Genomic DNA, 13,962 nt, shown 5'->3' on the forward strand with positions numbered 1-13,962 from the left:
TCACTGTAGCCACATCTATATGCGAGTCTGTATACTCCCATAAGTCGTAACACATCGCAAATGTTACAAATCTATTTCAAACTCTCAAGAAGAAATCGAATATGCGTTTGTATTGGCTGGAGCTACATTTTGGATGAAGGGTTATGGTGTTATCACAATTATGATCGTCGACGGCTAATGTTAATAGTACTGTTTAGCATTGGGAGCAGTGGTTTAAAAAAATGTTCAAGATATCACATTTAATGCATATGTGTAGGTCACTTGTATCGCAAAAAGAAATTGCAATAAAGCCTAAAATAAGAATATATCACTATTTTTCCCACCAAACCATATCTGTAGACGTTTTTATGGTAATAAGCTTATGCTCACATTTTGTATATTCAACAATACTGAACATTAATTATACTGATTCAAATCTTTATATTGCTTGTTTTTATCCCCAACTCACATTTTAGAACTATTTTGAAGCAATAGATCAGGGTTTTTGTTTCCTCTGCAAATGGTGAATAATGCCTTTAAGTTAGCAAGAACGCAATGCCCATTGTAAAAGTAGATAAATAAATAAGTAAGTAAATAAATAAATAAATGAAGAAAAACTCATACAGACACGCCTTTTATACTTTTTGACTAGCGAGTAATGAAGATGTCACACTTTCCCGAAACTGAGCAAAGATGGACGTAAGATAAAGAAATGGTCACAGTCGGCTCTGATTGCATAAACATTTGAGTCATTCGTGAAGGCATTGTATGATAACCTCCGGTTGAGTTTCTTAGACGCCAGCAACAATTTTGTGAGAGGTGACAAAATCTTCGCGTAGCCACTGGGTTTTCTTCGTGAGTCCTTTGGGTGAACTTCTTGATAAAGATTCACATCTTCGTGTAGCCTTCGTGCGTGGTTCGAGTGCTATCGTGTGACCTTCTATAGGCATATAGAAGGCTTCGGCAACAGGCTACATAACAGGCTTCAGCTGTTGATCGGCTTTTGACCATGTTCGAGGCCATACCTCGCACGAAATTGAAAATTGTGTTTTCATATCGCCATCTTCTGTCAATTTTGGGACAGTGTGACCCCACCCTAAGGAAGTTCTAGCGAAGTTCGTGCAAGTTGACACTCCTGTTTAGCGCTCAACGTAATCTCTGTTTGGCTCAGGCAAAAAGATACGTCAGTGCGCAAATGAGAAGCTACTTGTATGGCGTGCAAGTTTTTGTGAACAGATCTCTGTGGACGACAAAATATTAATACGCACCATCAGGCAAAGCAGTGAGTACTACATGTATATATATCTATCTATCCTTGATCCTATACACCTGTTGTCAACCGACGATTGTCGAACCAAATTGGAAACCAGTTATCATTTTAGATAGTTTCCAAACAACCCTATAATTGTGCATAGGTTCATAATTAACAATTGATCATAAACATATCCAGGATATGTTACAGATTCTGGAGAACACCATGGAGTTTCCAAAATGATTTCAAATGATCGATAATGTTTGCATATGCTCATGTCTGCATATTGGTGTGCGTACTGTGTCAGTGTATGTAGTTTGTGTGCCTTTATGTATCTTGCATGTTGCAGCCCTGCAAGCTTGTATCTATATAGGTCCCTATACAGAAAAAAAAAACCACTGCGTTTTTTTTTCCGTAGGTTCTAGCATTGATTTACTCTGTTGCCAGAGGAAAAAAAAAATATCGTCGAGAATTCATTGCTGCTGTCTTATATATGCTTCCAAGAATTCATTGATGCTGATGTATACTATACGCTTCCAAGATTAGAAAGAAATCTTGCCTACCCTCTTACGCTTTGCAAAAAAAAAAAATAGTATTATTATAAATTGATTTTGTTGTGTAAGAAGGATATAAAGACATTGTATGGAATGCTATTAATAACGTATTACATGCAAAGAACTATATATCCAGATACATGAAGTGGATCCAAACGGTATAGAAGTTGAAGAATCTTCTGAGAAAGAAATGAAAAAAAAAAAACTAAGGTATATCAGTGGTCTTATAATAATCTCTTTTTGTGTTAATTTTTTTCTTTTAACATTATGTGATTCTTAAAACAGCCTAAGTCTCTTGCTATACATTTTCAGCTTGTCATTCTAGATATGGTATTATCCTGACAGGATGAAAATTGCTGATGTTATACCAATCATTGGAAAGAAGCACTGTAAAATAACTAATAAATTGTAAACCAATATCACCGCTATTATGTTCTCAGAATTATAGGAAAAGGTGGTTTATTCTTATAACCTATATGATATCTGATGGATTTTCTCATACAGTTGGAACTTTCAGAAAAGGCTCTGAAATCGTAAATCATGAACGGCAACCCCTCCCCCCCCCCCAAAAAAAAAAAAAAAATGTCGAGACTTGCTTTATTCATGTAATATGTGTTGTTAGAGAGGAAAGCATTATCTTGTAAATGCGTTAGGACTAAAGCAGAGAATTCAAGGCTCAGGGTTTTACCGCATTACAATGATAGTTTGCAGTGCTTATATGGGTTATACAAGTATTATAAGACATTCATAGCAGTTATTGTTATTGCTTCTGTATCTATAATGCATAAATAATTACGATAGCAAGTTTCGTCCGTCAATTCGTTACTTTTAGCAGCTTGAAGCAGGAAAAAATAACCAAACGCACCTAAACTACATAGCCAAGAATCAACATACTACGTCGTCGCTCAATATTTTTATAGACAAAGTGATCGATAAGATTTGATCTCAGGCGCAGAGAGATAATTAATTCCATTCAGCAAACTCAAAGTGATGTGAACACATCTCATTGTATGTATGATGCTATGATCCTATGCGGGGAAATAAGTGGGAAATAATTAGTTTGGAAAGCGCAAGCAAGCAGAAGTCAACTATTTCAAATAATAAATCATATTTCTTTGATGCTTGATTAAAAAAGAACAATAGGAATAAACGCAGGTCATTTAATGATTTCAACTTGTCCAATCGCAGGCTACCATGAACCTTTTGCAAGGCATTCTTGAGAGGAGACTACAACTCCGCCATGCTGTTGTCTTCTCCTTCACAATGGTGAATTTCATTCTCTACTGCCAGGCGTGTAAATGTTCGTTTAATACTGAAGTATGTGACGGACGCTACAGTAAGTCATTCAACTTCTAAGGGGAATTTACAACAATCAACTTCAAGTTCATGAAATTCTTCCGTCGAGGTGATTTTATCGCAACTGATTGACAAATTGCCCAACATCGACGTATTATAAGCACTGAATTGATCAATGTTTTAGTAGTAGCAATGATAAAAACAAAAACAAAAATAATGGCGTACGTACAATGTTGGGCAATTTGTCAACCAGTTGCGATAATCGGAGCACTGTAAAATGAAATATCACTTAACTTTCAAGTCGACTTCGTAGACAAGCTGAAATCAAACAGAACAGTATAGATATTTCATAAAACCAGACCAGACAGAAGAAAGTTTCCATGCTCTAATGACGCAGTGATGTTTATGGTGACAATGTATAAGCCGATTATATACGCTCAATATGTCATCGACTTATTGAAACGGAGATAAATCAATTGCAAATGGAAATGAATTTCATCTTATCCATTAATTAAGATTGTAAGGCTTCTGTAAAGTTGCTGATGATGACTTGTAATGGCATAAAGGTCGTTACTGCCATTAACTATTCTTTTGTCAACCATATAACTACGACTATTATTGTATTCTGTAATAACCTATAGGACAGTTCCCAAGACAATCATCACCTAATCATAACTGCAGACATGGTTTTGACAATAATCACTGGTCTACGATACCATGTGAAACTTTAAATCCCACGACTTTGTACAATCTTTGTCCATGTTTTAAACCATGGACAAAGACCGTAGTTTTATATGCGGCTCCAAGTGTTGCATGGCTTATTTCGTTACGGAATGTTAACATTTCGTCGACGTTTGAGCGTATAGCTGTAGGCTTCTATCGTTAATGGAATTCATATTGTTTGCAGTAGATGACGTGACGTGACGTGCAGTTATGCAAGGCTGCCTCCTTGATATTCGTAGGTGGGTGGGAGGAGGGGTGATCTTATGGCGTTTAATATGACGAGCATTAAAGAGTAAATTGAAATTAAATGGATTAAAGGGATACTACATTACATTTATAGTCTTTGGGTAGCACAGTAACAAATCATAGGTATCCTTTGATTTCGAACCAACAGTATTCCAGGGAACGATTACAGCACAATATGGCAACTCCTCTGGCTTCGCGGACATCACTTATTCAGTCGACGTGACAAACATAACTAAGGACGTCGACAACAGTTTGACACCAGGAGTTATGGTGAACATCTCTACTGGAACCCATACGTGTGGCTTCCCCGACCTTGAAGTGAACTCTACTGTTCTCTTTAGTAGTACGTAATCGGTCACTCATTTTTTGTTACCATTACATGTGAACTGCCTTTTACGCAGATCATTACTGAACTAGGGTATTTGTAAAAATTCAGGTAGACTCCTAATCATAATCTTCAGTCCTACGTATATATTATTCAACCAGCAGATGTTCGTCACTTGATATACTTGATCTTTTCTGCTTTTCGGAAGATAAGTGAGCCATCATCGTCATTCTGTTAATACATCATACATGATAAAATTGTACTTTGTCTACGTTCGGTCATCACGAAAAGCCATGATACGATTTTACATTGCCCTATGGATTGTTGTATGTCATTTATGATTTTTCATGTCCTCGGTAATATTATTGTAACACAAATATAATTCCATAACTTCTCACGAGTGTGGTCAAGAGTACGTCGTAGTCCAATTAAAATATAACAAGGTTGCCAAAGAATGATATGGAAATGCACGTAAAGAAACATCAAAAGCGTGTGCACTCAGATGTACAGTGTGCCAATTGCCCCTTCAATTCTAGTCAAATTAAAATCTGCTTCCAAAATTTGACGGAACATAATAACACACACTTTATTCTCTCTTTTTTTTTGGGGGGGGGGGGGAGGGGTTAATAGAGAAGTGATGTGAATGAGCTATTGTGAAAGGAAGCATACACGGACGTTTAAAACACTTTGTAATGCTTCATTGTAATTTAAGATCCATTCTACCTGACAGTCTAATTCACGTACAAGTGGATATTCTTTTTTTTTCTAAGTATACTTAAGATTCCGTTGTCTTTCCTTCGCCCTCCCAATCCCGTTCTCCTCTATCTACAAACCGCTGGATGGCCATCTCCCCAGCTCTTGATAGAGACGGTCCTAACAGCTACCGTATTTACAGGTGTGGATCTGTAGTGCAGACTGTGGACGACGATGCCTACCTGCCCCTGGACCGCGATCTGAGCTGCTCCGCTCCCGCTACGGCCATGGGCACTGCTACGCCCCTTCTTCTAATCGTCTGCAGCGCACTTGCAATGTGGTTCCATTCGCAGCCATTTAATTGATAATCTATATGGATTTTTCATCGCACTCAACCCCTCTAGTTCTAGAGAAACCTGTAATAAAGTTGTCAATGAGACTTTTCTCATAATGTCAGGTCTTTTAGTAATCAGTAGCCATAAAAATAGCAACAAAGATGTTTATATTGGAACCAAATGAAATAGTTTGGTTATATATCAAGTACAATATAGTGTATTTTGTTATTATTCGAGCAGTTTTAACTTTTCTAGCTAGGATGGTGACATTATCATGAGAAAGTAAAGAATGTTTCAAAGATTCACATAATTTTGATGGGGGGGGGGAGAAAACTGGTTCCTGAGTTGCTCATGGTGCAATATTTTGGCTAAGTCGATGTATTTCTCAAGTCCATGACATTTTAACAACCTTACTTCTGTGCACCAACTTCTGTTGGGATACTTACTAAAGTAATGAAAGGTTGAACCTACACAGTTTTACTGATCTCATTGGTTGATTTATAGGTATAGGTTCTTACAATGGTATTTCAATTTAATATCATTTACAGTTCTTCCGTGTATTGTGAGTTCATGATAGCAAAAAAAAAAATATACATATATTCATATATATAGGTATATAGAACTACTTGCGAGCACTCTGAATTTCAAGTACTCGTAAATACTCCTTCCTACTTATGATTAATCTTCTCGTGTTTCCTTATGACGTATGCACTGTATAAAAGATAGTAAGAATACACCAAGGACCCTTGAACTGATTTCATTTCTTATAAGGAAGTAATGTATGAATATGTATATAATTCCTTTCTTCCCGATGAGATCATGTTATTCAGTAAAGGATTAAGACATGATATAGGAGCCTACTCGGTGCCACAAAGTAGTAGGTCACGACTGCAACAAACATTTAAAGTCGTGAATTGAATGGTTCATAGGAAAGCTGGCCCTTGAAATGAGAGAAAGAGGTGTTTTTGTTTTAGGTATTTATGGAGAGTCAGAAGACGTAATGTCATGAAGGAGGATACGAATATTGATGCATATAATAATCATGACAGAATGGAGTCATTACAAGCAAACGCGAGGTATAAAAGTGAGCGTTTTCCATTAACGCCACACGCTTTTTGGTGCCATTCCTTTCCATCGCCTTACTTGCCGTAAATAGATACTATTTCTTATTTCATTAATGCTAGTTATCTGGCTATAGTAATCATTTATAGCAGATACTCTGCACTCAAAATGGTTCCAAGTATACTTAACAATCTAACAGTGTTGCACAAAAACTGTAAGTTCTGTAATACTGTTGTCGAGAAAAGCAAATGAGCACTCGGTAGTGTTATCATTTATTATCGTCATTACAATTTTATCATTAGCATTACAGCATGGTTATAACGGTTCTTTATTTCTGTAACCTTAAGTTTGAGGTCTAAATTCTAAAATATGCAACGTTTTCATACTTCATGATAGATGCGATATGCAATGTGGTTTATAGTCTGAAATATACATCTCATTTGAATGTGCATGATTTAGAATACACTTGTATATCTGTATCTAATTTGTTTGTTGTGTGTATTTTTTTCTACCAGATCATGATAAAGATCAGAACGAAGTTTAAAACACTGAAGATTGATTAAAGGGAGTCTGGCGACGTCAAAATATCCCAACATTATGCAGTAAATTACTGTAATGAAAAATATATATTTTTTAATTTTCTATGTCAATTATGTACAAATATATATATATATATATATATATATATATATATATATATATATATCATAATCATTATTCGTACGAAGAGAGAGAGGGAGGGAAAAAAAGTAGAAAGTCTGATGATTACGTTTTAGAATTATAGAAATATGTTTTCCTATGCATGAATGTAAAGATATCTTTACAGTCTTAGACTTTCGAAGTAAGCAAGTCTTATCAACTGCATGGCAATGATCAAACTAGAGGCAACTTATCATTTCAGACATACTTTTCACATACCTATAATTATACAGTCATAATTGTGTCCATATTTATATACGAGTATACAAAGGACATTATATCAGTTTATATCAGTATATCCGGAAGGCATCACGAATGTAACGAATTTACAGACTGATTTATTTCAAATTCTGAAGAAATGAACGAGCATATGTGTTTACATTGATTATTTCCAATCTTATCATAATCACGGCGTTATCATTTCAAGTTTTTTTTTTTCTTTTTAATGCACGTCGATGACCAGTGTTAAGGCCAATAACATCACAGTGCTCATTGTGAAACTAGAAATGTCGCTATGCAACTGGTATGCCTCCGCCATTTCGTACTATTCTCCCAATAGGTCTATAGTACATCTTGACAAAGTGAGATGACGGTTTTTTCTGATTGGGGAAAAAATAAAATGACACGTTTGAAATTTGATGGCACAACCCCACATGTGCTGAGTATTTAAATATTCCTTTCCTTTTTCATTTGAATGATTGAATAAATATTGTTTCAGACAGCAAGTATCCAGGAATTTGAGCATCTTCATTTGTTAAGATCCTTGTCTCTGATCCCATGTTCCATAACTGTATTTAGAGAATCACAACTAATAATAACTGGTAATATCCAATTTTCACAATACTCTGAGCTATTTTCAAAACAAATTTATGGGAAAAATAGTGACATTTTAACATTTTATTTGAACTTTGACCCCATGGCCCAAATCCTCCGCTACAGTATAGAGAAACACATGTATATACCTCGTTTCATTGAGTGTGTGCATTGGGTAATTCCAATTAGGTACAGAGGAAATATATTTTTAATTAGTTTTAAATTTCAGGTATTTGACCTTGACCTTTGACCTTTGACCTTCAGTTTGTGCACTCAAGAGTTGATAGGCACAACTTCGTCCACTTATACATACATAATTGCCCAGTTTCATAAGGATAACTCAAACTGTTTTAAGTCACGTTGTTCACGAACTTGATTACGGACAGACGGAAGGACAGACTGACTGACGAAAGGACAACCCGAAAATATAATGCCTCCGGCGACACTTCTTGGGGAGGAATTTAAAAAAAAAAACAACAAACAAACAAACAAACACACAAACAAACAAATATACAGGCATGCGTTTCACACCCTCAGTTTGAACAGCCCGTTATTCAGGTGTCATACTGTCCCGATATTGAGCAAAGATGGTAACACGACAAAGGAAACATTAACATTCGACTGTGATAGTATATACTTTGGTTCATTCTTTAAGCCATCGTCTGATCGCCGGGTGAGTTTCTCAGTCTCTAGCAGCAACTTCGTGAGCGGTGGCAAAATCTTCGTGCAGCCATTAATGGCCATCCTTCGTTTGTCCTTCGGGTAAACTTCTTCCTAAAGATTCACATCTTTTTAGCCGCCATGCGTGGTTCGGGCGCCAGCGCGTGACCTTCTGTAGGCATCGTACTAGCTTCGGCTGTTGATTGGTTTTTGACCATTTCCGGGGTCAACCTCGCACGAAATAGAAAATTCCACATTCATATTGCCATCTTGTGTCAATTTTGGGACAGTGTGGATGACGCCACCCGTACTTCGCTGACTCTGACGTTGCTCGTGCATGCTGACACTCCTCTAAGGCGCCAAAGGTTCTCTTAGTTTGGCCAGGACAAAAAGATACGTCAGTGCGCACATGAGTACTCGTGTGGATTGTAATGCAAATAGACTCACTTGTACATTCGCAAGTTTTGTGAACAGATCTCTGTGGACGACAAAATACACTTCGTAGGCACCTAACATCTGGCAAAGCAGTAAGTATATCTTACACTTGTTATCAACCAGCGATTATCAAACCAAGTTATAAACCAATTATGATCATCTCACAAACTTTCAGCACAACCTTATAACTTAGGTCCGTATGATCATAATCATGTCAAGGATATCCCACAGATATTATCCGGAGAATACCATCAATATTCCAAAATGAATTTCAAATGATCAGTAATATATGTCTGCATGATGATCTGCGCACTATATGTAGGACATGTATATGACATTGTTTTATGCAAGCATTTACAGGAAAAAAACTGCTGTTGTTTGTTCGCAGGCTTTAACATTTATTTACTCGGCTGGAAAAAAAAAAGATACTTATCGTCATTGAAACTGTCTAATATATTACGATTCCAAGATTATTCATCATCAGGTTACTGACCAGTCGAGTTTAAGTAATAACAAACATTAATCTCATTCCTAAAGCAGGGATAATCATGACTGGCATTACATACCACTTTCCGGTTTTTGCTACAATGCCTACAATATTCATTTCTAGTGTAAAAATTCCTATCTTTTAGAAACGAATTAGTGAAAGATTAGCGGTGCCAAAATGAACTTGTTGTGTACTGAGTACACATGACTGGACACACGTATTAGTTTCTCTTCTGGAATATGGCACTTTATGACCACTCTTTTCTATTCTTTCTGTCAACCTTGCAAAGTACGCATTTCTGTCATTTGATATTCTGCCTAATTGTACGTAATCTATACTTTATGATCCACACAGCGTTATATACACATTTCCTACAAATTCATAAACAATGATTTGTGTAATGTATTCTTCATATTTTGTTTCACTCTTTTGTTAGATGAATTTAAGTGATAACTGAATTGAATGTAATTGTACTTTTCTAGAAACAGTAAATTTTTTAATCATTATCACCTCTATAAACAGTAAAAATAATTGATATTATATGTATATAGAAAAAAAAAACGAAATCTCCTTACTTATCCCAGTCACTTTTGAAATCAGTTAACCGAAAAATAAACGTTATCGTAGGAATGAATCCAACCCATTCCAAAGTCTAAAAAGGTACTAATTATTTCAAAAAAAAAAAAAAGTCTTGGTTAATCTCTTACGTTGTGCCAAGAAAGAGTATTATTGTAAATTGACTGAATCGTGCAAGAAGGATATAAAGACATGTATGGATGGAATGTATTACATGTGAAGAAAACTACCTAGATACATAAATTAAGTCTAAACGGAAAACTTGAAGAATCTTTTGAAAATATTTTCGAGTGAATCAGCTATATCAGTGATCACATAACGTAAAATGTTCTTTTAACATTATGTGATTCCTGGAATAGCGGAGTCTATGTTGCACACATTTTCAAAGTGTCATTCATATCCGGCACTGTTCCTGACAGAATGAAAATTGCCAATGGTATACGTATACCAATCATTGAAGAGGAGCACTCTGAATAACTAACAGATTGTAAAGACCAATCTCACTCCTTTATGTTCTCAAAATTATAGGAAAATGTGATGTATTCCCATGGCCTGTATATCAGATAAATTTTCTCATACGGTTTGGGATTTTTTTTTCAAAACCATCTGATACCGTTAGTCATGATATTTCATTAAATGAGATTGATAATAGATTGATTTAGAAATCCTCTACAAAACAGAGGACAATTTATTGTTGTTGTTCATGTTGTTGTCACCGTTAGTGTTGACGGCTACAAATGTTATATAAAGCCTATAGCTGTCAAGGGCCAAATTTTGCCAAACTCTTTTTTTTTCTTACGGTTAGTTTTCATTTATCCAATGATGAATGAAATAGAATCATGTCATGAAATTATAGTGACACCAGGAATCATGTTTCTGCCTATAAAGTTCAATACTAAATACATTAGGCTTGGTAGCAATTGAATCAGTTCATCATACCTGCCAATTTTCACGTAATCAAGGTTTACGATCATTTTAATGCTTTGTTAATTTACTCATTTCTAATGTTTTTATTTCTTCTTTTTCTCCGTTACAGCACGTAGTGTTTGAAGCACTATATCATACCTGCCAATTTTTACAAAATCATCATAGTGTAATGTATCATTCTAATGTTTAATTTCATGATTTCTTTTTGATTCTTTTGTTTATTTTACGGGCCACCACATGTCATTGTCTGGCAACTAAAAGATAACATTTGATGATTTTGGTGGCCCGAACGGGCTTCCAAAAAAGAAAGGGTAGAGCCTTGCCTTATTTGTGTAAAATGTGTTGCTGGAGAGGAATGCATCAACATGTCAATGTGTTGGGACTAAAGCAGACAATTCAAGGCTTGGGTGTGGTGCTATGTGGTGTTCTACCACATGACGATGCTAGTTTGAGACCTCGCAGTGCTTATGGGTACAAGTATTATAAGACAATCATAACAGTTACTGGCACTCTATTGTCGAATATTCTGTCTCTACAATACATAAATATGATTTTTGTCTCTTCAATTCGTTACTTGATCAGCTGGGAAAAAAAACAAACAAACAAACAAACGCAATGAAAGCACATAGCTCATATTTCACATACTGCGTCGTTACTCGTTTTATCGATAAGATTTGTTTTCAACCGCGGTAAAGCAAATATATTTCATTCAGCACATTCAAAGTTGATGTAAAAACACCCCACTGTTAGCATGATTCTTTGGTCTTATGCGGGAAATAAGCCGGAAAGAATTAGTTTGAAAAACGCAAGCATGCACAGGTCAATAATTTCAATTAATAAGTCATATTTCTTTGATCCTTGCTTTAAAAAAAGGCAAAAAAAAGTTAATACAGCTCATGCAATGCTTTTAATTGTCTGATCACAGGCTACAATGACCCTTTTGCAAGGTATTCTTGGGAGAAGACTACGACTCCGCCATGTTGCTATCTTCGCTTTGACACTGGGGAATTTCATTCTCTGCTGCCAGGCGTGTAAATGTTCGTTTCAGCCTGAAGTCTGTGACGGACTCTACAGTAAGTCATTCAATTCGCTGGGTATCTGAAAAGCTGTGAGTCTTGGGAGCTGATAGCACTGGGGCACTATACGTCGTTGCAATATAAAATACGATTTTTTTTGTTTGTTAGTTTCCCAGCTGTTGGTATTGGTTTAGAGTAACTAGTTTAGAACATTACATATTAGTTAAAAGCAAACCTAGGTATTCAAATTTTGTTTTATTCTATGATAGGATCTGAAACCACTATAGGCCCTATCACCCACGGGACGCAATCTTTTGATGGAAATCCAGTTACCTTTTAAACATGATGTACAATGTCATTTTGTCATTATTTTGATTCAGTGCAAGGCTGCCTTCTTATGTTCTTTTAAACGAGAGTGGGAAAGTTGTATTTCGTCTTGTTTTGATGAACAATGTAAGAGTAATATGGAATTGTGAGTTGAACAGCTATCATAATATGTTATATTACATTATCATATTACATCATATCATATCATATCATTATCATATCATATCATATCATATCATATCATATCATATCATATCATATATCATAAATATCATATCATATCATTTTCATACTATTTTGATAGTGTCATAACCAACTGATTTGAACCAACAGTATTCGAAGGAAAGATTACAGCAAAATATGGCGACCCATCTGGCTTCGCAGACATCACTTATTCAGTCGAAGTGACAAACATAGTCATGGACTACGACTACAGCTTGACACCAGGAATCATGGTGAACATCTCTACTGCAACCCATACGTGTGGCTTCCCTGACCTTGAAGTAAACTGGATGGTTCTCTTTAGCAGTACGTAATCGCTCGTCACTCCTGTTTCGTTACCAACAAGTATAATGCGAAACTGCCTATATGTCATTGCAGAACTAGGGTATTTGTTTGTCGGAATTCAGGCAATGCTACTGACAACTGTTCGTCGCAAATAAATATTTTATCGTATTTTTTTTAAGATAAGCGGGCCGTCATATGAACCGCTCTGTATTCAAATCATACACCTTGAATGTTACCTTACGTATATTAAGTCATCACGTAAAGCCATTGACATATCATAATCTGACGTTGGGCCTCCGTGGGAGTAGCTGTATTTACGCCAAATCTTGTGCTTATCTGCATAACGTAGTTCGACATACATTGGTAGAATTTGTCGTAAAGCGTAAGTTCGATTAAGTAATTATTTTGCACCGTACTATGGCTTGTTGTATTGAGGAATTCATGAATTTTCATTCCTTCATCATTTGGAACACGATATGATTCCATGAAGTCTCGCGAGTGTAGTAAGCTATAACTCATTATCACGCATTCCAATGTATAATAAAGCACAGTTTGCCATGGATGACCGTGTAAAAACGTGTGCCCTTTGTTGCACAGTCAGACCATTGCCCATTTGAGATACATTCTAGCTGACAGTCTATATAATATTGGGTGATTCACAAAGTTAATATTCTTTTTGTCTTTCTCAGAGTACTAAATATTCTACTGTCTTATTTCCTTCGCCCTCCCAATCCCGTTCTCCTCTATCTACAAACCGCTGGATGGTCATCCCCACAGCTCTTGATAGAGACGGTCCTAACAGCTACGTGATTGACAGGTGTGGATCTGTAGTGCAGACTGCGGACGACGACGCCTACCTGCCCCCGGACCGCGATATGACCTGCTTCTCTGTCGAGACGGCTTCGGGCACTGCCACCATGGCTACGCCCCCTCTTCTCGTCTGCGGCATAGTTGCAATGTGGTACATACAACCATACCATTGATACTCTATACTAAATCGCAGTCAACTCAACCGAATGTTCTAGGGAAACCTGTCATAAAATTGTCCAT

At 36.3% G+C, this 13,962-nt stretch overlaps 3 protein-coding genes across 3 annotated transcripts in view; 2 read left to right on the forward strand and 1 right to left on the reverse strand.

Moving 5' to 3' along the window:
• LOC140237928 (angiotensin-converting enzyme-like protein Ace3) overlaps positions 1–13,962 on the reverse strand; it is a 49,297-nt gene that overhangs the window by 21,203 nt on the left and 14,132 nt on the right. The window lies entirely within an intron of this gene.
• LOC140237523 (uncharacterized) lies at positions 1,148–5,683 on the forward strand. Its single transcript, XM_072317456.1, has 4 exons — positions 1,148–1,261; positions 2,974–3,121; positions 4,199–4,393; positions 5,231–5,683. The coding sequence occupies exons 2-4, from the start codon at positions 2,980–2,982 to the stop codon at positions 5,431–5,433; spliced, it is 540 nt and encodes a 179-aa protein (XP_072173557.1). The 5' UTR covers positions 1,148–1,261; positions 2,974–2,979; the 3' UTR covers positions 5,434–5,683.
• Positions 9,080–13,895, forward strand: LOC140237524 (uncharacterized). The gene is made up of 4 exons (XM_072317457.1): positions 9,080–9,164; positions 11,988–12,135; positions 12,739–12,933; positions 13,690–13,895. The coding sequence occupies exons 2-4, from the start codon at positions 11,994–11,996 to the stop codon at positions 13,893–13,895; spliced, it is 543 nt and encodes a 180-aa protein (XP_072173558.1). The 5' UTR covers positions 9,080–9,164; positions 11,988–11,993.

The sequence above is a fragment of the Diadema setosum genome, chromosome 14 (assembly GCF_964275005.1).
Source record: "Diadema setosum chromosome 14, eeDiaSeto1, whole genome shotgun sequence".
Lineage (NCBI taxonomy): Eukaryota > Metazoa > Echinodermata > Echinoidea > Diadematoida > Diadematidae > Diadema > Diadema setosum.